Source organism: Anopheles stephensi, chromosome 3 (genome assembly GCF_013141755.1).
Source record: "Anopheles stephensi strain Indian chromosome 3, UCI_ANSTEP_V1.0, whole genome shotgun sequence".
NCBI lineage: Eukaryota > Metazoa > Arthropoda > Insecta > Diptera > Culicidae > Anopheles > Anopheles stephensi.
The window spans coordinates 14,465,557-14,487,662 of NC_050203.1; the positions used below are offsets into that span (position 1 = coordinate 14,465,557).

The 22,106-nt window shown below is 42.9% G+C and overlaps 2 protein-coding genes across 5 annotated transcripts in view; both read left to right on the forward strand.

The window, feature by feature from the left end:
• The first annotated feature begins 596 nt into the window (after positions 1-596).
• On the forward strand, positions 597-1,166 carry LOC118514406. The gene is made up of 2 exons (XM_036061286.1): positions 597-726; positions 819-1,166. The coding sequence occupies exons 1-2, from the start codon at positions 657-659 to the stop codon at positions 1,091-1,093; spliced, it is 345 nt and encodes a 114-aa protein (XP_035917179.1). The 5' UTR covers positions 597-656; the 3' UTR covers positions 1,094-1,166.
• A 698-nt stretch (positions 1,167-1,864) lies between these two features.
• Positions 1,865-22,106, forward strand: part of LOC118514369 (sodium/potassium-transporting ATPase subunit beta-1-interacting protein) — a 49,526-nt gene continuing 29,284 nt past the window's right edge. For 3 of the 4 annotated variants that reach the window (XM_036061225.1, XM_036061227.1, XM_036061226.1), the window contains exon 1: positions 2,923-3,503. In XM_036061225.1, coding sequence (XP_035917118.1) covers positions 3,450-3,503 — 54 coding nt within the window. In that variant the 5' untranslated portion in view covers positions 2,923-3,449. Of the gene's footprint in view, positions 2,006-2,922; positions 3,504-22,106 lie in introns of those variants that run through there. The other variant, XM_036061224.1, reaches the window with a different exon arrangement.

A 22,106-nucleotide genomic window follows, 5' to 3' on the forward strand; every position in this document is an offset into this window, starting at 1 on the left:
ATAATCCCTTACTCCTTGAACATTCGTTTATCTTGATTGATAGATAGAACAAAAAAATTACCGAGAAGACTTAAATTTGACTGCTTTTTTATTTTTATTTATGCTTTTTTTTATTTTTTTTTATTTATCTTTATTTTACAGTTACATCGTATTTTCCTTCTTCTACATTCTGGCTATAAACAAGCCCATTATAGAGGTAAAAATACGGTCGTTCTTTCGGAATGAAAAAAACCCTACTTGAAGGTGTGTATTTTAAGAGACTGTCCCGGATGCGAATCGATACTGAGTGGTCCTGCACGTGTGAAGATCATCGGTGCGGTTGCCCACTCTGTTTCTGGATCGTATGCCCTCAAAACATTTGAACAAAAATGAATATTATGAAAACAATACACAACAATGAAAGCAACTCAAGTCACGGGTGTGGTTTTCGTTACAATCCTTTGTAACGATGCCCAATACTTATCACCTGTTCGGAATGGAACGTGCATAACATAGCGGACGGTTTACTGATACAGACCAAAAAAACAATATTAACTCCCAATGGTGCTTACGGTGAACTGCTATATAAACAGTAAAGAGGACAACCAAACACACATTCAAACAATTGCCACACACCGCTAGTAGAGCTGCAACCGGAGAACAACTACCCAACCACCATGAAGTCGGCCATCATCGCACTTGTCCTGTTCGCAGCCATTGCCACTCAAACACTGGCACTTCCCACCGGTAATGTTCATTCGATTAACGTCTCCAAGTTCCTCACTGTCCCTGCAATACCTGTACTAAATGTGTGTATTTTTGTTCTGCTCTAAACATAGATTGTGTCAAGCATAGTTCCAATGTGGATCGTCACACCGTGCGGCTGTACGATTGCGATGGGCTTAACTACGAGCTGGGTTCGAACTGTCTTTCGAAATACTTCCATCCGACCGAAGTGCAGGACTACCCTCGTCGGAGCTGCAACTGTGGCAAGTGTGACACCTGCCGAGACTCACACTATCCATGCTCGCACTACCCATACTCACACTACCCGTACTCGCACTACCCACACCGTTACGGATTCGCTGCGCACGTGGGCCGTTTTGCTTTCTGAGAAAAGGTGTGATGTTTTTCGGGAACACAATTGCGTACGGTAGATTAACACAAACGAAACGGAAATAAACAAACAAACTGTTGATGAACATGGCTTGACAAGCGCCTCTCTGGTAGGTGACCGTTCTAGCACCCTCATCACCTGCTCCATCCATCATATTCTTCCGGCTTTGGCGAGTTTGAAGAGTTTCCGAAGTAAGTAGTTCGTTGATGTTGATGGCATCCGCGAAGTTCTACAGTTGGAATCGAGATCTGTAACATTTAAAATAAAATTGAAATAGCCAACAATGACAGATGCTAATTTTAAAGAAGAATAACTCAAACTAACTCTTATATTTCCAACAACGCACCAGAAATGAACCAACGGCTTCTTTGAATTTTACCGTTTTGACATTAGCGAGCATGCTCCAATCCCACTGTCACCTAATGCGACTTGCACACAAGCATTGCGTGCGATCTCTCGCGTTTCATACAATATGACGTCCGTGAGATGAATTCCACTGTGCAACGCCACTGACAGCGCACAGTGCTGTTTCAAAATCATCTCTAGCTTTTCTCACTATTACGGGCTTTCGTCAACAAGTGGTTGAGCGGGCTTCCGTATGTGGGTGAGAAACAGAGAAGAAGAGAGCTATTTCGCCACTACACACACGTTCGTACGCACACAGTCCAATAAATTCCTTATGGTACACGCGGCGTGAGAGTAAGCTTGTGATTTTGTTCTCTCGAGAAGTAAGGAATTCTCTTTCGAATGCGTTGGATACGCGGATGTATGCAAAAAACGGTAAGTCTATCACGAACAGTCAACGCGAATGGACGTACAGAAAGTGCGTGCCTGCTTTCGATCGACACGAACGCGACTGCGGTATTTTTGACGCCAATTTCCGTTAAATTGTGTGTTTGTGCTCTTACTGTAGGTGGCTCATTTTCTAAACGAAGTGTTGAAGTGAAAATAAAAGATCACTGTTTTGAAGAGGAAAATCGTACAAACGTGAAGGAGTGAGAAGATCAATTCTAACGGTCAATATCAACAGTTTGAAAAGGTGTTTTGAAAGTGTGTTGTTTAATTCATCATTGACCCGCAAAGCGGCAGTGTGTGCGTTGGAAAAAGATACATTTTTACAACTCGCGACACTGCGCGACACTAACCAACACGCATACCTGAGTAGCAGCAGCGCTTAAGCCGGACGGCTCCGCGAGGCTCGTAACGCGTGTGTGTGTGTGCGTGCGCTCTGTCTCGTTCGCACGGCGCTTAGCAAAAAGCCTATCTCGCGGGGCCTTTTTTGTGTACCTCTTTCCGTGGTTAAACGTGTCACTCTAGCACACCGTCGCTTCCTTCTCTCTCTCTCTCTCTCTCTCCCTCGCTCTTGCTCGTGCCCTTTCACGCGGTTGTGTTTTTGGTTCGGTTCTTTGATTATTTGCCTTTTCCAGTTCGATCGCTCTTTAAACCACCGATCGTATGCGGTGCGCTGGTGTGGGTGAAGTTTTAGTTTATTTTTGCTGCGTTCTTTTTTATGGAGCTTTGTGTCGGTGCGCACGGAAGAAAAGAACCGAAAGGAAGGAAAAACGGATCCCTTTTTCCTTGCGTTTAATTGATCTAAACATTCCTGTGCGTGCGTGTGAGTGTTCTGTGTCCTCGGTTAGCATCAGCCTGCTGTGTGGTGCAGCAGCAGGTGATTCCTAGAAGCAGCAAATAAGCTGTGTGCGTTTGTGTGCGTGCAAAGTGCGTGAGGGAGCAAATTCTTCTCACTTTTTGTCCCACTATTTTCATCTCATTTCTTTGTGTTTGCCCATTTTTGTTATTTGCAATTGCAACCTTTCTTTCCGCAGTGTGTAATGCAGTGAAGGAAGCAAAAAAAACGCGTTTCTGTGTGTGCCGCGTTGCTGTGCGTACGTGTGTGCTTGTGTGTGTGTATATTGCACTCGTCGCAGAAATGTGCCCTGTGAAGTAAAAGTGATGGTAATTTTAGCAGCGAACGAGCACCGACCAAACGCAGCCCGATCGATTCCTGGCACATAAAGTTGGCACGGTTGGCGCCATCCGTGTAGTGTGTTGACTTTTCGGCATGCCCTGCCGGTTTGCTGGTAAATGGTAAATGATCGGTTCGATTTGTTGTGCAACGGTACCGGCCGGTGTAGGGTGGCTGGGTGGTAGTGATTCATTCCTGGCCACACAACAGTGAAGATCGGTGCGGTGCGGTGAATCATTCCAACTCGATCAACGCGAGTTACTGCTGTTGCTGCTGCAAGATCACCTTTTTCTTGGGAAAGAGGAACCGCCTGTCCGGATCACGGTTGAAGAAGTCGAGAAGTGTCTGTTGGGGTATAAGGATTAGTGGTGGCACAAATACTATGACATGGGATCGTGCCCGAGACGACACTTCCTGTTGTCAATATGCATCCTGCAATTGGTAAGTTTAGTCGGGGTGGAAATATTTGAGATTTTTTTTACACATTAAAAATACCCATGACGATTTCAACCCAGAGTGTATAATTTAGAAAAAAATATACATTTCAATTAATGTTTTATTTTATCATGTTTAATTCAGAAACGATTTTGTATGTTTTTTTTTACTTAAAAAAATAAGCATTTAATTCTTTATGTAATTTTTGTATAAGTTGTCAATGGGACGGTCTAGACAAGAATCGACATAGAATCGATATTCATGTGAAAGAAGGGCGCGGGCACTGTCCCAGCTACGACTAAAATTCTAGCCAGGAAAGCCAACAATACCAGCTCTCGAGCCTTTCGGGATTGAAATATCAAAAAAAGAAGATTTAATTAATTGTTTAGAAGAAGTTTAGTAAACAGGCAATCGTTTTCAAACAATGATATTTATGAAACCTTGATAAATTTCTATGTATTTTATCATCTTTAACCTAGATGAGGGTTTTTTAAATTTTGTTTTATTATTCAGTTAACTGTTATTGCAATAATGTTAAAAATTTCCCTTGAATATCATTCAAATGGTTTACTTCATTTTTATTGACTGGAGAACAGTTTAAGTTTTTACATAAACATTTTTTTCTTTATGTTCATTGGTCTGATTTTGACTCAATTTCGTTTGCTATTATTTTTATTCAGTTTACTGTTTTTTAGTTTTACGAAGTCTTTTTGTTTCCTTGTTTTTATTTGTTATTTACTAAGTGTCAATTTTACGTTACGATTTTTTATTTATTGTCGTGTATTCTTGGATATTCAAACATTAACTACTCTTCAAACAGCTTCGATTATATCTTCTTTATTGTAACGGCTTCTCCTGCACACGCTCCGTATGTTTACCATTAACTGTAATCTGTCTCGCTGAATCGCATTACGTCGACGCGTAAGCTGCGCACGAGATCATCTTTTATCTAGATGAGTTTTTAATCGTTTTCGTTCAAGAACGGTTCGGGCTGTGTAGGGAAATGGCTTTACTTTGCACATTAAACTAAAATAATCATGTTATATGAAACTTTTCACTTCCTACCATATTCTAAAGTCACTCTTAACGCGTTGATTTTGTTGTAAAAAAAAGTCTGCTACTAAACAGGAAAGTAGCGTATCTTTCGCACACCTCGCCACCGACCGAAGCTAGTGCCTTTCGGAACGTAATCCAATTTTATCGTTGGAACGATATTTTTAACGCTTCCGTGCACCACCACAACCACCATTCCACGGGACCGGAAGCTACCGATGGGGCAGGTTTCTCACACCATTCCGCAACGATGCGACACTTGACGAGGTTAAAACACTCATTTCCTGTCGCGATTCTCGATCTCGGCTGGCCCCGCCATGGGAAAATGCCCCCGTCCCCAGGTTGGCGTCCGATTGCGGTTGCGGCCAGACGACCGCGTCAAGACGAGGACACTAATAAGCGGAAATTTTTAAACTGCATTGAATTTTTCTCGACTGTCGCGACGCCCTTCGCCTAATTTTTTTTTGTGACGGGGACATCAGGCTGAAGCAACCGAAAATGACGTGTCGGTAGTGGCTTCGGAAGGGGTAAATAAAAAGAAACTGCAACCAAGCTTAAGCCGCGAAGCTCTTTGGGGGGAGGCCTAGCTGGAAGCAGACAAGGAATATTTCACATTCCGCTTCAAGGATTTGCTTGAGAGGTTTCCCTCTGGGTTCTCTTGGGCGGAGGACGCCGCCAAGAGAAGTCGGCGGAGATAGGAAACTGAGCAAAAGATATTTATTTACATCCTGTCGGCGCACACGAACTCGCGGCACTTCACTATACCGATCCAGTACCGTTCCTTTGCCGGTCGGTAGTGAAGAACAAAGCTATTTCTTAGGCCTCGCACTAACGTTTGCACGATCTTATGACCGTCCGAAGCATTTCTTCCCATTCTTTTCTTCAGACTCGTTCGCGAAAAACGAAAAACAGACGCATTCGATCGCGCGGACGTGTTCTCCCGTTCTCCCGTTTAGTGCTCCTTATGCTTTATGGTCGTTTCATTAAAATTCATTCATTTGCCTCCTTTAGTGTGGTGGGGCTTGTGGCCCGCGGTTTCGTTTCCACTCCCGCGAGACACGCCGGGTTCGTCGGTTTTTACATTTTATCTCTTGTCTTTAAAACCGTTGGTCGTTGCCCAGTTCAAGCCGGCCGGCCAATCTTTCAAGGTTCTCTCGGGGTAGCTTCTCTTTGCTTTGCTTTGCTTGTTCTTCCTATGCTGCTGCTGAACATGATGCGCGGTGTTTATGTTGCTTCCTGTGCCGGCTAGTGCCGTAATGGACGAAAGAAGAGCAAGCAAGCGTAACGGTGGCGGCATGTGTGTTGTTGCTGCGTTTTTTTTTACTTTGTAAACTCGGTAGGCTTATTTGTTTGGGAAAAGGGCGGTTGCCTGGATCTGGAGGGGTTTTGGTGGCACGATCTCCATAGGGGATAACAAACCTCCTGCGGGAGGAGGATTGCATTCTCGGCGTCACGGGTTTTTGTTTGCGAGGAAGGGAATAAATAAACTGAAAACACATTGTGTAGCGCAGCACATCGTTCCGGGCGTGTAAGTGTGTAATTTCTTATGCATTTTTGGTCTGATTAGTTTTTCCCACCATAAGCTGTGCATGTGAGTTGGGGGGGGCCTGTGACCCTCGGGATCTGTCAAGTGATCCCGTAAGGGTAGGGATGGAATCGATTTGAGCAGAAAATGAACATTGAGGTCGGTGACTTGATCGAGGAACGAACAAAAAGATTGATTAAATATATTCTTAAGGGCATTTTAACGATGACGTCTCTAAAACATGCATCAGGCTCAAAAATAGCGTTCTGTGGGACCTCTGAGATTTCAGGGTTCATGAATCGAGATTTGGGTGAGTCTATTTTCGATATCCTATCAGATTACTTAAGATGTTTTTTACAACTTCCCATGTTACTCAGCCAATCCAATATCCTGAACATTCTGACGACCGCATCAACTCAATCTAAATGTGGGCCTATGACGCTATTTCGCTGTCGGTGTAAAGGACCCCAAAAAGACTTAATGGAAGTTATAGAAGCCCAAGGAAGTCTGCCCAGATAAGTGCATTCATTGTCTACACATGCACCTCTTTCTATTTCATTCTCTCGAACGTTCCAAAGAAAGGATTCGTCAGTTTTGTACAGTGTCCTTGCCTCAGATGTACGTCCTGTACATTTTTTTCGGATTTGCTGCTTCACGAGAGAAACTCAAACCAAAGACGTCTAAGTCATCTCCGAAGTTTCTGTCTCCGAACCTCGGTTCTAAGCACATTTTAAGGATTTTTCAATACAATTTTCTAGAAGATGACAGTCGATATAAATTGATGGTGGTCGCAAAAACATTAACTCTAAAACTGCTGCAATGCGTTTGTTTATTACAGAAACTTCAGTCATAAACAACACGCTCGCGTTGCGCTTTTTTTTTCTCCAAGCTCACAACATCATCGATAGAACGCTTCCTAATTCTCGGTTATTGCACCGGATTGTTATGTCTGCCAGACACTGTCTGGAGATTTTCGAAACCACAGTAAATGCATCGCACCGGATCCAGTTATTGTACGGTTGGTGCAGTGCAACACGGTGGTGGCAACGCCGCGTTTCCGCTTCCGTCTGACGACGCGCGCGCGACATTATCCGACAGTCAAAAGGCGCCGGTTGTCTAGCGATACGCGAACAACTTTTCGTCGATTCAGAGATACAAAAGAGAAATTGTAGTGCAGTTTTCGCAGGTTTTTTTTTGGGGGTTGTTAAAGTGTGGGGTCGACTGGACTGGGCAATGTTAGCAATAAAGTTTAAAATTTATCTAGATTGCTTACAGACATCCATTTTTTTCAATTTCCTTCCAATTCCATAACCTCACCGATTCAATTATCTAATAAGCAAACAACCACGAAAGCACGAACCGAATTAAGGAAATTTCTCTGGCCAAATTAGCCAAATATCAACTCGCAGCCCGGAACTGTACCCTCTCTGTACCGGTAACATAGTTACAATTACTACCGCTGGCGAACGAACGCCGAACGCACCCCATCGGGTTCGATAAGCAATCTAGCGCCAACCGCCGAACCGAAATCACCCTTAATCATCTTAGCAATTTGTTGAAGCACCAGCGGTTCAGCCCCGAACCAGACGCAACATTGGCAAAGTATTGCTTTTCCTGGGCGATTCTATTCCGGCTCTACTTTCGAAATGTTATCTTACTGACCTGGTTCCGTTTTTTTGGATTGCGATTCGTAGTTGTGTTTGTTTTAGATTACTTGTGGAACACTCATCAAAACAAACGATCGCTTTGATCGCTCGCGGTATATGTGGGATTGGTTTGGGTGGTCTTGGTGGTGTGGAACTAATTTTTAACCCTATTTTCTTCCGCATTCAACCCATGACGTAGATGGATGTTGCAAAAAAATGGCGTGTTACAACGACAAAACTTCAAAGAGTACGCAGTTACGCAGGGGTTTTTTTTGTTTGTACTCGCGCCTGCCCTTCAATTGAGCTTGTACTTCGATTTGTGAGCGTTAGATGCTCGGTCGATCGATCGGCAAAAGGGGTTCTCTAATCGCCCGATGGGGTTTGCTCTGCTGCTCAAGGTTGTTGCGCAGGAGGGACGCCGTTCCGGGGGCTGTCAGTTGAGCATAAATCAAAGCATTGTTCGGTGTTGGCTCCAGCAGCAGTGTAGGCGTGCATCACGGGGTGTGCAATCGGTCGATATGTAAATGTAAATCAACCGGCAACCACCGGGTTGGGAGATCGTTCATCCCACGCGATCCCACGCGACCAGCTTACGGAGGCGACATGTGTGTGTGTGTCTGTAACTTAATTGGTGAAGCTAGACGAACCGGTATAAATTTGTAACACCATGTTATGCCATCAGAGTGTGCTGGTGGCGCTGGGAAACTGAAGATTTTTTTTCTGTTTTTTATGTAACATTCCTATGCATGCAAGAAGAGCCTATGCAGAGGATAAACGGTTTTGTTATCTTTATAAGTGGTTTTATATGGCGTGTTAAGTGTTTGGATTTCGGAAAAGGCATTTGAAAGCCGAGCACCGGCTAATAATGTCATTAGGTATTTATTGTGACAGTGAGTTGTTATTTTACAGAGTTATGTTTGTTTGAGCTTCTTGTGTTTTTATGTTTTGTTTCTTTTGCTGTTTTATTTAGTTTTGTTTTTCTTCTTCTTTAAGTTTTACTTCGGTGTCTCACCTTTTTTTATCTTGGTTCTTGTATTGTCTTATTTTAATATGCTTTTTCTTTGATTAAAATTGTCTTTTCTACTGTATTAAATCTATTTTCATTTTTATTTCTTTTGTATTATGTATTACATGTATATTTCATTTGTAAAGTTTTAAGTAATTTGTTATTCATTTTATTGTTATTTTATATCTTGAACTCCTTATTTACTTATATTTTTTCATTTTTTCATATATATTTTAGATTTATTTATTTTATATAAATTTATGCATTAATTTACTAGTTTTATAGTCATTATTTGACTTTTATGTATTATCTGCACTATCCAACTGCGGGAGTAATGAAGTAAGTCAACCAGTCCAAACATGACAGGCTAAGAAGTTTTAGAGATGGGAAATTGAATAGAGAAAAAAGATGAAAAAGTAACAGAAGAAAAAGATTTTTTATATGGTAACCCGTCCCGTAATTAAAGCCTTTAATATTGGAATAAATTTTCTATGACAATTTTATCACCTGAGCATCTACTTTAAGCACTTTTTTCGTAAAGTTTTTGTTTGAATGTCCCCCTTGATTGATACTTTTGCGGTAAAAATGTACTACCAATCGAAGGTTAAACTACGCCTACCAAACTCCCCCAGCTTGTCTGTCCCTCCGATTTTGAAGAGGCCGCAACTGAACCGTGACACTGCGATAGGACAAGGGAGGAAAGCACCGAACTCGAACTCCTTCACAAGGATCGATCGTGAGAGTGAAGCAAAACAAAACACCTGCCTGTCCGAACAGCATGATTCGTCCCAGGATGGCGCAAGGTTCGTTATCCTGGCCTGCTGTTGATATCGTTAACGAGTTGTTGTTGGCCCGTTTGGTGTGCCAGACCAGGATAGGAAGAAACAATAGGCTTTCACTTCACAATTTTGATGACATCCCACCCCCCCGACCTGGTGACAGAAAGTGCGACGAATTCAATGACATCTGTCTTCGACAGCCATCATCATCAGAGCCATCACCACTAACAAACAGTCCGCCCCAGTACGGGTTTTGATATAGGGGTTGTTGGTTTTTTCAGAGGCTCAATTCTGAAGCTCGAGTTGTTCATCCTTGCTCCGAGGAGTTGTTTTCAAACACACGGTAACGGTGGAATATTCTGCTTATGCTGTATTCTTAACAAATTTAAGGGTAAACTTTACACATCGCCCACTCGAAGGTGCTTTAATCGAACTTCGGGGAAGGGTTTTTTTTGTTGGTGGCACTTCTTCCGGCCAGGTGTGTCTGTGTTAGGAGGACAGTTTTATTGACGTGTTTCCATCGTGATTGTTCGGTTGGCAATTAGAATGATGAAACGGGGATGTTTCTTCCAATTATTGTTTACGGTTGAGTGCCTGCTAGTATTATTGAATTTTGAACGAATATTTCGGTGCTTGGTAAGGCATCAGAAGGGGGAGCTTAAAATTGCCTTATTTATATTTTAATCTCGGTTGATTGATTTTCAATGAAAACAAAACATAAGCAATAAATTAAACGCACAAATTTTGGTTTCCTGTCATACTTGTGTTCGTATCTCAAACAGAATCTAAACGTCCTTTCGAAGCCGTATAAATATAGATCATAATAAATCGATACGCACCCAACAAAACTCCGGCGACTGCAGTCGAGTGAAGCATCAACAAAACTCATACAAAAACAGGCGATAAGATAAGATAAGTTCTGGTGTGTGCATTGTTAAAAAATGAAGTCACCCCCACAGTGGCTCCCCATCATCACGCTCACCTCAAGCATATTGAGACGATCGATTTCTTTTTGCTGTTGCCCTGTTTTTAAACTGCTGCATTGTTGATAAACATGTTGGAATAAGATGTTAAAAAGTGTGCAATCGATAATCGATGTGTCACAAAAAGTGGTTACTGCCTGTTGCTTACCCCTATCCCTCTATTGGAGGACGTAATCGGGTGTGTAAATTGTCTTTCAATCGATCGATTTTGACTTCGGTTTCGGTTGGAAGAAGTAGAGGTGACACGTTACAGCTGTTGCTGGTAGCGGATAGCATGTTGAAGGTGATATACCAAATTTCGATAGCAAATTAACCTCAAGAAGGTAATGCGATGGATGTCTAATGTTCTGTTAACAAATATTTTAAGCCTCATTTCGCCAAGACTTCATGAAGTGCAAATTAACCTTAAAACAGTCACATTTATAAAGCTACATCTTCCCTATCTATAATGCTTTAGATAAATAAAGCGCCCGTTGCAGTTCTCCGTACGTGGGGTCCAAAGGCTCAACAATTTTGCGATGATATCAGCTAGTACCGGGAACTTGCTATGACGAAGCTCACCAAATCACCTTCACAGTATATGGCTGCTGACGAGTGCATGTGAGATACACTCATGCGCCTTCCCGTATGTGCGCGCTGTACCGGTGAAGCGAACCGAAAGCATTAGGTTTTCCGCACCACAACGGCTAATCTTTGCTGACAGAGAAGGTACATTCCATGTTCTATATTTCGCTTGTTTCTACGTCTAGCCCGGCTGCTACATTGTCGCCTAATGTGTGTTTTGTGCTTTGAGTGTGATAGAGCCGTGGTGAGGCTTTTTCTTTTGCTGATTAGATTCATTCGTACAAAGGTGAGCGTTGATGGTTTCTTGATAATGTGCGAATTTATGTGATTTTTGGTCTAAATTTTTGCTAAGACTTTTTAGGACACTATTGTGTATTGATAGGCTCTTTCTAGTTCCAAATTCTTGAACTTGGACTATTCTTGAACTTATTTTCTTTGCTCTCTCTCTCTCTCTCTCTTTAGCAAGCATCAGCTAGAGTTCGATAAACGCGCAAGAACTGCCAAGCAATAGTGCCGAACGGTGCGGTCCATCCATTGCTTGAACTCTGTTGCTAATGAATGGAATTTTGTGCTGAACCAGCACGCAGACGAAGCCATTTTATCCGGCTTTAGCGTTCGCTATTGCTGATACAGCTGCTTTTTTACAGCCGGGCTTTCGTTTCAATATTTGATTTGTCGTTAGGCTTTTTATTTCCTCCACCATTGTTCAAGAACCGTCTTTGACAGCCATCATAACCAAGCTATGGTTGGCAGCACAAGTCTCTGCGTGACGTATGAAACGCGACCTATGGAATTTGATCCATTTTCCCGCGGACTGCAAAACTGCTAGAATCGATGGTTGTTCAATTTTTTAATGACTTACGCCGAGTTCATCCTCCTGCTCGTCGTTCCACCGTATCCACCTGCCGATGGTTTGCGGTTCTGGATCATACGCTTCATTTGATGTGCATTTGATAGACGTCGGGCGAGCACCGAGCACACGTGGTTTCGTTGGCGGCACTTTTACAGCAAGCTCAAATGACAGCATATACGCGGGTCGGCATTTGCACAAACGGATCCATGATCTCAATCAGGCGACCGATTTGCTTGAAATAATTAATGAGTTTTCGTTCCTTGCTGGTACTCGTCAACGGTGTGGTGGATTCGTGGTTGTGTGCGCGGGGTGCGCTATTTCTTAAAGTGCTGTGGAATCATATTTTCCATAAAAATTCGACTTAAATTAATAGAGAGAGATATTCTGGAACACTGTCTTCCGTCTTTTCTGTAACATCAAATGAATTCTGATAATTTTCATGTTTATCTGGGCTGTAGACATCAATTAATATTCATCCACAGTTAAAGTTTTCTCACGAAAAATACAAAAGCAACCCGTCCACCGCAGCCCAACCGTCCCGGTGACTAATGAAACATAATCGAACATCGAACATCCAGCGCCAATTAACGAAATGTGTCTAATGAAATTAATTGTCACATTAACGCCACGGTACGCGGTGCTACGCACCTACGGCGAGCATCATATTTCTTTCCCAACCCAACAAAACCGCCCAATTTCCCAGCCGGCGGGAAAAAAGCCATTCCAAAAACCCGATTCGAATTTCGGATAAAATGGCGCCCCGTTTTGGTTCACCTTTGCCCCGATCTTTCCGCAGCTTCCGGCCGGGCAGAATGACCAATCATTAGTCATCGTCAGGTAAATCGTACACCGGTGGTGCTTCCGGGAAAGAATTCTACCGAGGCAATAAAGTTCGAGCCGACTCATCGTTGAGCTATTTTTGCTCAAGGTGTGTAAGAGGATGTGTTTTGTGCCGGCGAACAAAAGCTTTTCGTTCGTGGTAGTGTTTGAAGTCACGGTGCAGTACATCTTTATGGTTCGGATGGTTCGCATTGAGCTGCTGTTCTTAGGTCGCAGGAAACGGTTGCGAGAGCAGATATTTTAGTTCACTTCTAAAACATCATTAATCCGGTGTTGCAAACTGCTTGCGAAAGTGGTGCTGCTGTACATGACCATGTTCGGTGGGATAATTAAGTACCGTCTCCTGAGATGCCTGATTACTTGCTCAAGAGCGAAAGGAGGTTGGATGTTAAGAAAAGTGTGGTGTCGGTAATTAATTTTGATGGAATAGTTTAGCCTCGAAAATGGGGAAGTTTGTGATATTCCATTACAATTCAATCAAACACATGCTTTTAGACTGTTTCAGAACCAGCTATTAAAAACTCTGGAGCAACGTTCGATCTTCAAAGTTCAAACAGTGACTACATCTCGAACATGCTCACGACTTCTCCGTCCGGTCACGGATAATATGTGGCGTTGAGCATTGACTCAGCCCTCCGTCCAACAGCTTACCACCCCAAAAAATATGGTTAAAGTAGAACCTATGCTCCACAGGGGTAATAAAAAAGGGAGAAGAAACCACCAACTCCTTTCGTCGACCGATCATGGCGATCATGAGCAATGCGGGACGGCCATTGAAGAGCAACAGTAAAACGATGCAAAATGAAAAGAAGTAAATGGGTCCGGTAACACCAAGTGGTGGTAAACCGTAAAGATACGTAATGGCTGTACGAAGAGAGAGACTGAGAGAGAGAGAGAGAGACGGAGAGAAGCATGAAATAGAGGCTTAAAATTGCCAGCAATGTGAAAAGTCATGAGTCAAAAGCAGCAGCACAGCAGTACGTACGATCGCATTTCGACCTGAACTTCACGTCTTCGCAGCCGTAAGGGATTGCATGCGCCCATCTGTCTCACGTTCAGGGCAGAGTGTGCGGTGAAGTCTTGGTCAGGCGAAAAAAAAAACCCTTCCGGGGGCGGGAGTCCGCATTGCCCCAGCTCGACGAATCGTGCCCGCGAACGAAGGTGATGAATTTGACCCACCGCTCGAGCATTATTTGGTCCGCGGTCAAATGATTCGCTGCGCTGGTGTATTTGTGCTGTGTGCCTTCCAGTTTTCCATGTAGGAAAATTTATATCGAGCAAAAAGGAACAATTTACACGTCTCTATCAGGGGTTTTTTTCTTCTTAGAGGTCTGATTTTGACGAAAGGAATGGTGGTGGCCTGTCTTTAACGGGGCAGCCAGCTTCACTGAAGTGAAGAGCAATTTTCCCAATTGTCGTTAATCATTGATTTCAGCAGGAAATCGGTCGTAGTTGCTGATCGATCGGTCGATCGTATGGGGTAATTGGCGAGGTTTGTTAATCTGCGCCAGCTAACGGCTATGTACGGTTCAGGCTCTTTGTTCCGGCTTTTTGTTTGTTGGAAGAAAGATTAAATGAAGATGTAAGCAAAAAAACTGTTAAGATTTGGAGAATAAATTGATAAAAAAATTGGGGTTTCTTAAATCTTTTTCTGTTTGGTGGGACCACCTGCACGTTGTATATTGTGAGCCGCTTCAATCGCTAAAGTTTACATACTACTGCAAAATGCCAGTTTATCGCTGTTAATACTTGTTTCGAGTGTACAACAAGAAAGGAATCAACTTTATTGTGTGGTGGGACCGTCTTTATGTTGTATATTATGAGCTAGCTCGAATAGCTACCGTACGGAAAAAATTGGTCAATATTTTACTAATAAAATAGTATAAGATGTAGATTCATTGCTCGAAAGATAAGTTTTTAACACTCATTGACTAGATTGCCGTATTCGGAGTAATAATCTCAATGAATTTTGTCCTTATCTCTTTACGTTGTTGAAGTCTCTAAATACCCATGATATTCGAACAAATTGTTAGCGAATGTTTTGTAATCTGTTCGTGAAACTCTCCAATGCTTTTCAACGGCATTTCTAGTTTGTGCTCAGTGCCAACAAAGCGACCAATATTGATGCTGCGCTTACTGGGAACAATGTACAATACAGTATTCCCATTTGACCAATAGCCTGCTATTGATCCGGGGGCAACATACCATTCTGCACGGGCATAGCCTTCTTTTAAACCTACCGATAGGCTCCGTTCGCGGTACCGCCTAGATCGTCACCGTACACCCTTTTGCAGAGAAACCGGTTTGCGTACTTATACAGCATCACCCGATCGGACCGGAAATGCTTCCCAGTTCCCATCCTCCGGCCGAACCTTCGCTTCCATTTCTTCAGCCCAGTGGACCACTTTTACGCCCGGTCATGTTTAGCGGGCACCAACTCCAATGTTGATGGTGTGTCTACGCGTGCCAATCCTCCCGGGGGAAAAAAAGGAACCTGGAACCTGACCAAAGATCTCATCTTATCGTGATCATACCACCCCGTTTGTTGAGAGTAGCGTAAAAGAATTTTCACACTCCAGCGAACACGAGCCGAAACTCGGTCGGCCGGTCGAGCAAATATGCTCTTTTGTCTTCTGTCGAAAGCGTGGCGGAAAAAAGTGTTGAGTCTGTTTCGAAAATGTGGTTAAAACTCGGTGGTGAGCGATAGTGAGTGCTTTTGGTTAACATAATCGGTCATAAAAAAGGCATGGCTCCGAAGGCTCGAGTTTACAATGTTGATAGGGGCAAGCACAACGGTCGACAACTATTTTGTTTAAATTCTCTTGCTTTTACGGGTGTAATGAAATGGTTGACCCATTGGTGGGGTCTGAATGTATTCGAGGTATGTTAGAATGTCTGTACCGCAGGGCGACTGACGAGAAACAGTCTATCGATTGCCCACGGACATGGACATGGACCTACTTACTGCGTGGTGGATGGTGCACAGTAGTAGCAGCTGGAACGACCGCTCTCCACACACAGCCATTAAAATGTAAATTACACGAAATTAGCTACCAACAATTGCTGGACAAACGGCAATGCATTGAAAGGTCGATGAGGCACGCGTACTTCTGCTGAGTGCCAGGAGTTGGAGTTTGTTCTGCCGGGTGGCACAGCAAACCGGGAGAATAATCGGATTAAATAAAATTATGCATAGAAATTGGATATTATTTAAATTTTTTTTAGTAATACTTCAATTACATTTAACTCACTGTACGTATAGATCATTTAATATTTTATTTTACAAGTTCATCACAACTTTGCCGCTCTAATGGTGCGCTCATTTAATCAACCCGATTCCACTTGAATAATAATGCCCAACGGTGGACAAGTGCTAAAAAAATCCAAATCCATCATTTGCTCAATCTCGTGCTGTGATTTCCCATCGTCCCTTGGATGAGCTCTAGTTGTTCGCATGATAAATCGCGATAACATCGTGTCGTGCATGGAACAACAAATAGTACAAAAAGCATTCACCACCAGACACATGATCCTTCCCTAATCGTTCCCTGTTTGTGGAAGCTTTCCTAGGGGATTGTATCACACCGCTGTCCTCTGCCGCTCGCTCGGCGACGAACGCTTCCTTATAGGAACCTTATAGGAAATCTATAAGGCCTTTTCGTGTGCTCTGTCACACATTTTCCACATACGGTGTCGTTTTTCCCCAAACAAAAACACACACACATACTTGAGTCTCTTGAGTGGGAAATTTTCACCGAGCGTGGAATTAGTACGGACCGGTACGGTACGTTCGTATGTTGTGGGCTTTCCAAGCTTTTCTGGTACTAGTAGGGGATTAGAACGGAACGTAAACAATGGTAAGAAGCGCTCTAGGAGGGAAATGCGTAAGAAAAACCCCAGCTGTCCAGAAGGTGAAGTCGTGGTGAAGAAATTCGAGAGCCTCTTTTGTCGTAGGCAGACAAGTCCCTGACCGATACTTAACTGCAGTGAGCCACCAGCCTTTAGAACGTCTTTGCCGTCCAGCGCTGGGTCGATGATCTTTATTGCTAGCTCGGAGGTCGTTTAGGTCCTGTTCGGCAGGATAAAGGACGGATTTTGGGTGGCTTATCGTGCGAGGTGGTGAGGGCTCCAATAATAAGCACATCATGTTGTTGGGGAACGTGATTTTTCAAAATTTATCCATTTTTTTCATTCCAGCGAGGCTTTTTATTCGATTTCTCATCCATCCTTTGCCGGCAATAGTTTCAAAAGGGGTTTTGAAAGGATTTGATAAGATTATTATTTTATGCGAAAGCATGGTTTATTGCATTCATTCGCAGCTATTTCGGGGACAGCCTGGACAAGCGCTGACAGCAAGTGAATGGGGTGGGGGGGATCCATTATGCGTGAGGAATCATAAAAACCTGCTAATGATATCGGGCGGCGGTGGTACCTAGCGAGCCAACGATAGAGCACGACTTCTCGTTTCTCGGCGCGATAATCAGCCCCAGCGTACAGCAAAGCAGCGAGTAGTTGCTGCAAACATGTCCCAAGAATGTCACCCCGTCGGCAGAAGGCTCGTTTCGAGGACGACCACTCGTTCTTCTTCTTTGCTCCCGCGTTCTGCGTTGATTGATGTTTTAATCGATTTGTTCCCGCTGCTAACAGCCAGCCAGGTTCTGGGTTTGCGTCAGTGAAGGGTGGACATATTCGGTTCACTGATCAGAGAGGTCTACCCCCCCCACCTCCATTTGCGCCTTTAATAGCTAATGATCATCCCGATCAGTGACCTGGCAAAGGAAACTACTGGAGAAACTGGAAAGACAAGACACGGATCGGGCTCGTTGATATATCGGGCACAGGACATATCATCGCGTCATTCATCTTGTTTCTGTGTGCCGATGTGGACAATCGGCAAATGGGTGATGAAATCTGAAAAAACTCGTTCTCCTGTTTCACACAACGTAGGGGTATCGATGTGTTGTTCAATTTGTTTTGCAAATAATCAGGATTGCCAGTGAGAATGTGTGACATTGTAAATACTAAGGTAGTTTCTTACACTTAAAGCTCCTCAAGATGATTGTTTATTATGGCTGCTTAGTTCTCTTATTTAGCAAGGTTCTTCCGTTCTTGTTCATCATTCAATTTTGACTACAAAAAGAGATTCTCTAGCACTTAGTATCTTCATTTCAAGCAGCTAAGTAACACTCCCTAAGCACCTTAGTATGATCTATACCAGCGCCCTCTGTGAGCAATTTATTGCAACCATACTCGTCTACGCCCTCATTACAGAAGTGATCGTAATATGATACGATTTCCAAACCACCACCGATATCACTGATTCTAATCAAATCAGCACCCAAGTGTTCATAATAGATTAATTTTCACCCCATATTTTTCGGGGATGCATTGTTGGGTGTCCAGTCGTTCCACTAAAACGGCGTGTGTGTTTGATAGGTCAATCAAAAAAGTCAATTAATCATCGTTATGAAATTAATATTGAGTTTCAAAAGAGTGGGCTCGTTTAATGCGTAGGAATGAAGCGTGAGTTTGTTTAATTGAAACATCGATGCATTTAGATAAAAATGGGAAATGATGATCATAATGATGACGATGATGATGGTTGCATTCACTCGTTTCTTTTCCCACTTTATCTATGAAGCATTTAATCGCCGTCCCAGCAGTGTTCCCTATGCCCTAAGCATAATGGGGGAAGCCCGCATCGTAACGAATCACACACAGTTGTCTGTTGGTGATCGGTATGCGATGCGTTTCATTTAATGTCATGCATGCAGTCTCTCCTCCCCCCAAAAAAAGGGACCAAGAGGGAACGAAGAGATTGAAAGATTTATTTGCTCGCGTGCTGCTAGTGTGGTTAGAGGCGCCAGCGTCACCAAAGTGGCGTCATTTTTTCGCTCAAAATAGTGTCACTTTTTTATTTATTAATGCCCACTGCAGTCGCCGACGATAGCAATTGGTTGGTGTGGTTTGTTTGTGTGTGTCTGCTGATGGACAGAATGGGAAAGCAGTTCATTCAATTTAACGCACTTCTGTTCCGGGGCCTTTTTTATGCTTACCATTATTTTGTAACTCTCCTGACGCCATTTTTTCCCGCCCCGATCTACAGTCGCTCACGGCACGTGGAACATTTCAAATGACAGGGAAAAAATAAGGAATCCACGGATTTGGATACCTTTTTTCCCGCCCAGGGGTTGTAGGAGAGAAACGGAAATTTCCCAAAGGGGGAGAATCCCATGTAATCGTTGAACCACCGTTTGCGGGCCGGTTTGCGCTGCTGGATTGGGGCGCCTGCCCCTTATTTATTTATTCACTGCTTTTATTTATTTAACTTAACTTAAACTGTGTCACTTTTTACTGTTTCGCCAGCATCAATCGGGGGTGAAAAAATGTGGGGACCGATTGCAGGGCAACTCTTCTGTCTGGCAGTGACAACAACTCCACCCCGCAGGCTGAAGTCATCACGCTAATTGAGCGTTATTTGGGATTTTAAATAAGGTCGCTTTAATTGATGATTCCAGCCAGGCTGTGCCAAACCCGGCCACGCTCTTCACTTCACTCGCTGCGTATGTTTGTGTTTTATGTTTTTGCGGATTCGTTTGCTTGCTGAACCCCCCGGAACCCAGGTTTGAGCCGTTGGAAACTTTATCAATTATGTGGTGGTACCGAGGGTTTGAGTGGTATCATTTTGTCGGAAAAAAGGGAATATTTTTCCGAAGGAAATAAAATGAACAAGTTTGTTTTTTTTTCCGACGCGTTGGAGAAAACACTTTAATCTGTTTAAAGTTACACGCACCTTGCGCTCGATTTAAGCTTCAAAAAAGGAAAGGAACAAAGCGAATTTTAAGTACCAAAGAAAAACGGTTGTAAGGCTTCCATTTCTCTCTTAACTTCTTTTTCGTATCGTCTGCTGGTTTCTTTCCTTTACCTTTCTAGTTTCCTTTATTTCTCTCAATCGAACGCTCATTTCACGACATATATAGAACGCGCAGGAAGGTAGCTACCTGTTGCGGCTCCAGTTTTTCATCCAAAATCGTCCTTGATGCCTCGCTTGACCTCGGCGTGTTTTAACCATTTTTTTCCTAATTCAATTACCAATTACGGTTGTATGTGTGAGCGTTTTGATATTAGATGCTTCCAATCGTCTTCGTTTCAACCAACCAAGCACAACGGGCTCTGTTAGTTCATCAGGTCCGCTCGCGGTTCAAAGCGTATCGAATTACCCGGAAAAAAGCGAGTGATGCGTGTGAACTGCTGGCTGGTTGGGTTTCGGGGTTGTTATTGCACCACGATTTTCTTTGATCTTGTGTGTGCGGCTTGCGATACAATTAAAAAAAAATGCGCCAAAAGCTTAAGTGTATCAAGACAAACTTTTAAAGCGCATTTAAAGCGCGCTCCGTCATTAGGAAGTGTTCGGGAACATTAAAAATCTGTGACACGGTTTGTCGGTTGAAAGAAAATGGAAGTTCATCAAACCGCAACAATAAGTTGCAGTCGTAACCGTTTGTTGGTTTATTAATTTACTACTGTTGGCCATTTTAGACGAAGACTAATGCACGTGCAGATCTTCAAAGCACGAAAGTAACATTGGTTTTCACGGGGGATGGTTGGTGGTGAAGATGAGACGTTCATTCCCATTGCCGTGTGATGTTTCGGTGGCTGTGCGCGCGTGTGTGTGTTGTATGTTTTTCATTCTACATCTCCGTTTGCTGCTCTCATTTATTTCTTCTGTATATGATGGGCCTTTTCTGTAGATGATGGAGTACAGTGTGTGATAAAATGTTGAGTGTATCTAGAAAAATAATGTATCGCTTGGTGTGGATTTTAAATCTCAATTAATTTTATAAGAGGTCATCCTTTTATTGACCTCTTTTAACTATTTTTTTATTGAATGTTTACATTAATAATTTTTATGCAATGAGTATAGATCAATGCCTTAGTCTAGTTTTTGTATTTTTTTTTCTTTTGCTTTGATCTCCATTTTCTTGGTTTATTTTTATTTTCTTTTATAATTTTTTTCTCCGTTTACTTTTTGTTTGTTTCGCTATTTTGTTTATTTTTTGTTTGGTTTGCATAGTTTCATTTATCGTTCTTCTCTTTCATTTTCTTCTCTCTGCCCTTTTTCTTATTATTATTTTTTCTTCTTTTGCTTTACAACCGCTAGAGGTCTCGGTTTGTCATTTCTCACTTCCTTGGCTTTTTTTAATATTTTGAATTAATAAATAAATAATAAATTAAGGAATAAATTTGTTTGGAAATCAAGGAATTTCGGTTCCTGTTATGTTTAACAAAAAAAGAATTAAAACAGCTGAATAAATGTAAGCATTTTTGAAGTTGTGCATTTTTTCCGCTTTATATTACTATTATTTATTATTTTTCAAATAAAAAAAGTCTAAATTCGCTCAACAAAAACATAACTTCCCTAGTTCTCGTTTCCGTCTTTTAAAGCCATTTCCCCCACTGTAGCTTTTTGACCCCGTTCAAGATGAAAAGGATCAGTTTGTGCTGCTTCAACTTTTGCCCTACTGCAGCGGCAACCCGTCCTTAAGCGTTCATCCTCTTTTCTTGCCAAGTGATTTGCGGGTAAGAAGAAGAGGGAGCTCAATCATGACGCGCAGGTTGTTCGTTGGGAAAATGGGGTTAAGGGAAGGCTTGGCAATATGTGTGAGCATGTGTGCGTGTGGATAATAGATGGGCAAAACGATAGATGGATCCTTCAAAAGGTAAACAGTCGACCTGATGCATCGCGCTGGAAGACCCGAAAACCTGTTTTTGACTTCGTAAGGGTGCGTGTCTTGCTGTGCCTCCTGCACATGAGCTTTTCAGTTCAAAAGCGGCAACGCAATATAAGCAAAACATCTGTCGGTGGTGTTGCGCTTTCTTCACGCTCCCTCTTATGTTTGATTCGCTTTCTCTGTGTGTGTTTGTGTGGTTATTTTCTTGCTGTGTTGAGTCCTGCTCTTTGTGTATCCTCTGGTTCGGGCTGTCATATGCTACACCCTCTGCCACTCGGCTCGGGCTGTCCCCTTACCCCGGTGTACTTGCGATTGTTTGTTATTATTTTGGCAAAAGAAAATTGAGCACAATCCACATGAAGGGGTGAGGCCTTCTGCACGACAGCAGACCGTTCTCGGCAAGCGGGCCACAATTTACAGGACTACGGGAGGACTAACCCCCCCGGTTGATATGGAGCGACGGGTGAAGTTGATCTGGGGGCTTCGAGTCAATCCTTTTGAGCCTTCGCGCTTGAGTGACAGCTTTTATCGTGCATCGTGGTTCGAAGAGCTTCAAAGGGCAGACAGGATTGTGTATTAGGAGATTTGATTTTCTCTTCTTTTTTTTTGTCTCGCGCTCACTGTCACC

What these genes read in the sequence shown, in the direction of transcription:
- LOC118514406 (XM_036061286.1), top strand. Translation starts at nt 657, where the DNA reads ATGAAGTCGGCCATCATCGCACTTGTCCTGTTCGCAGCCATTGCCACT. An exon ending in AACACTGGCACTTCCCACCG is followed by an intron (nt 727 to 818) that starts GTAATGTTCATT and finishes CTCTAAACATAG; the next exon opens with ATTGTGTCAAGCATAGTTCC.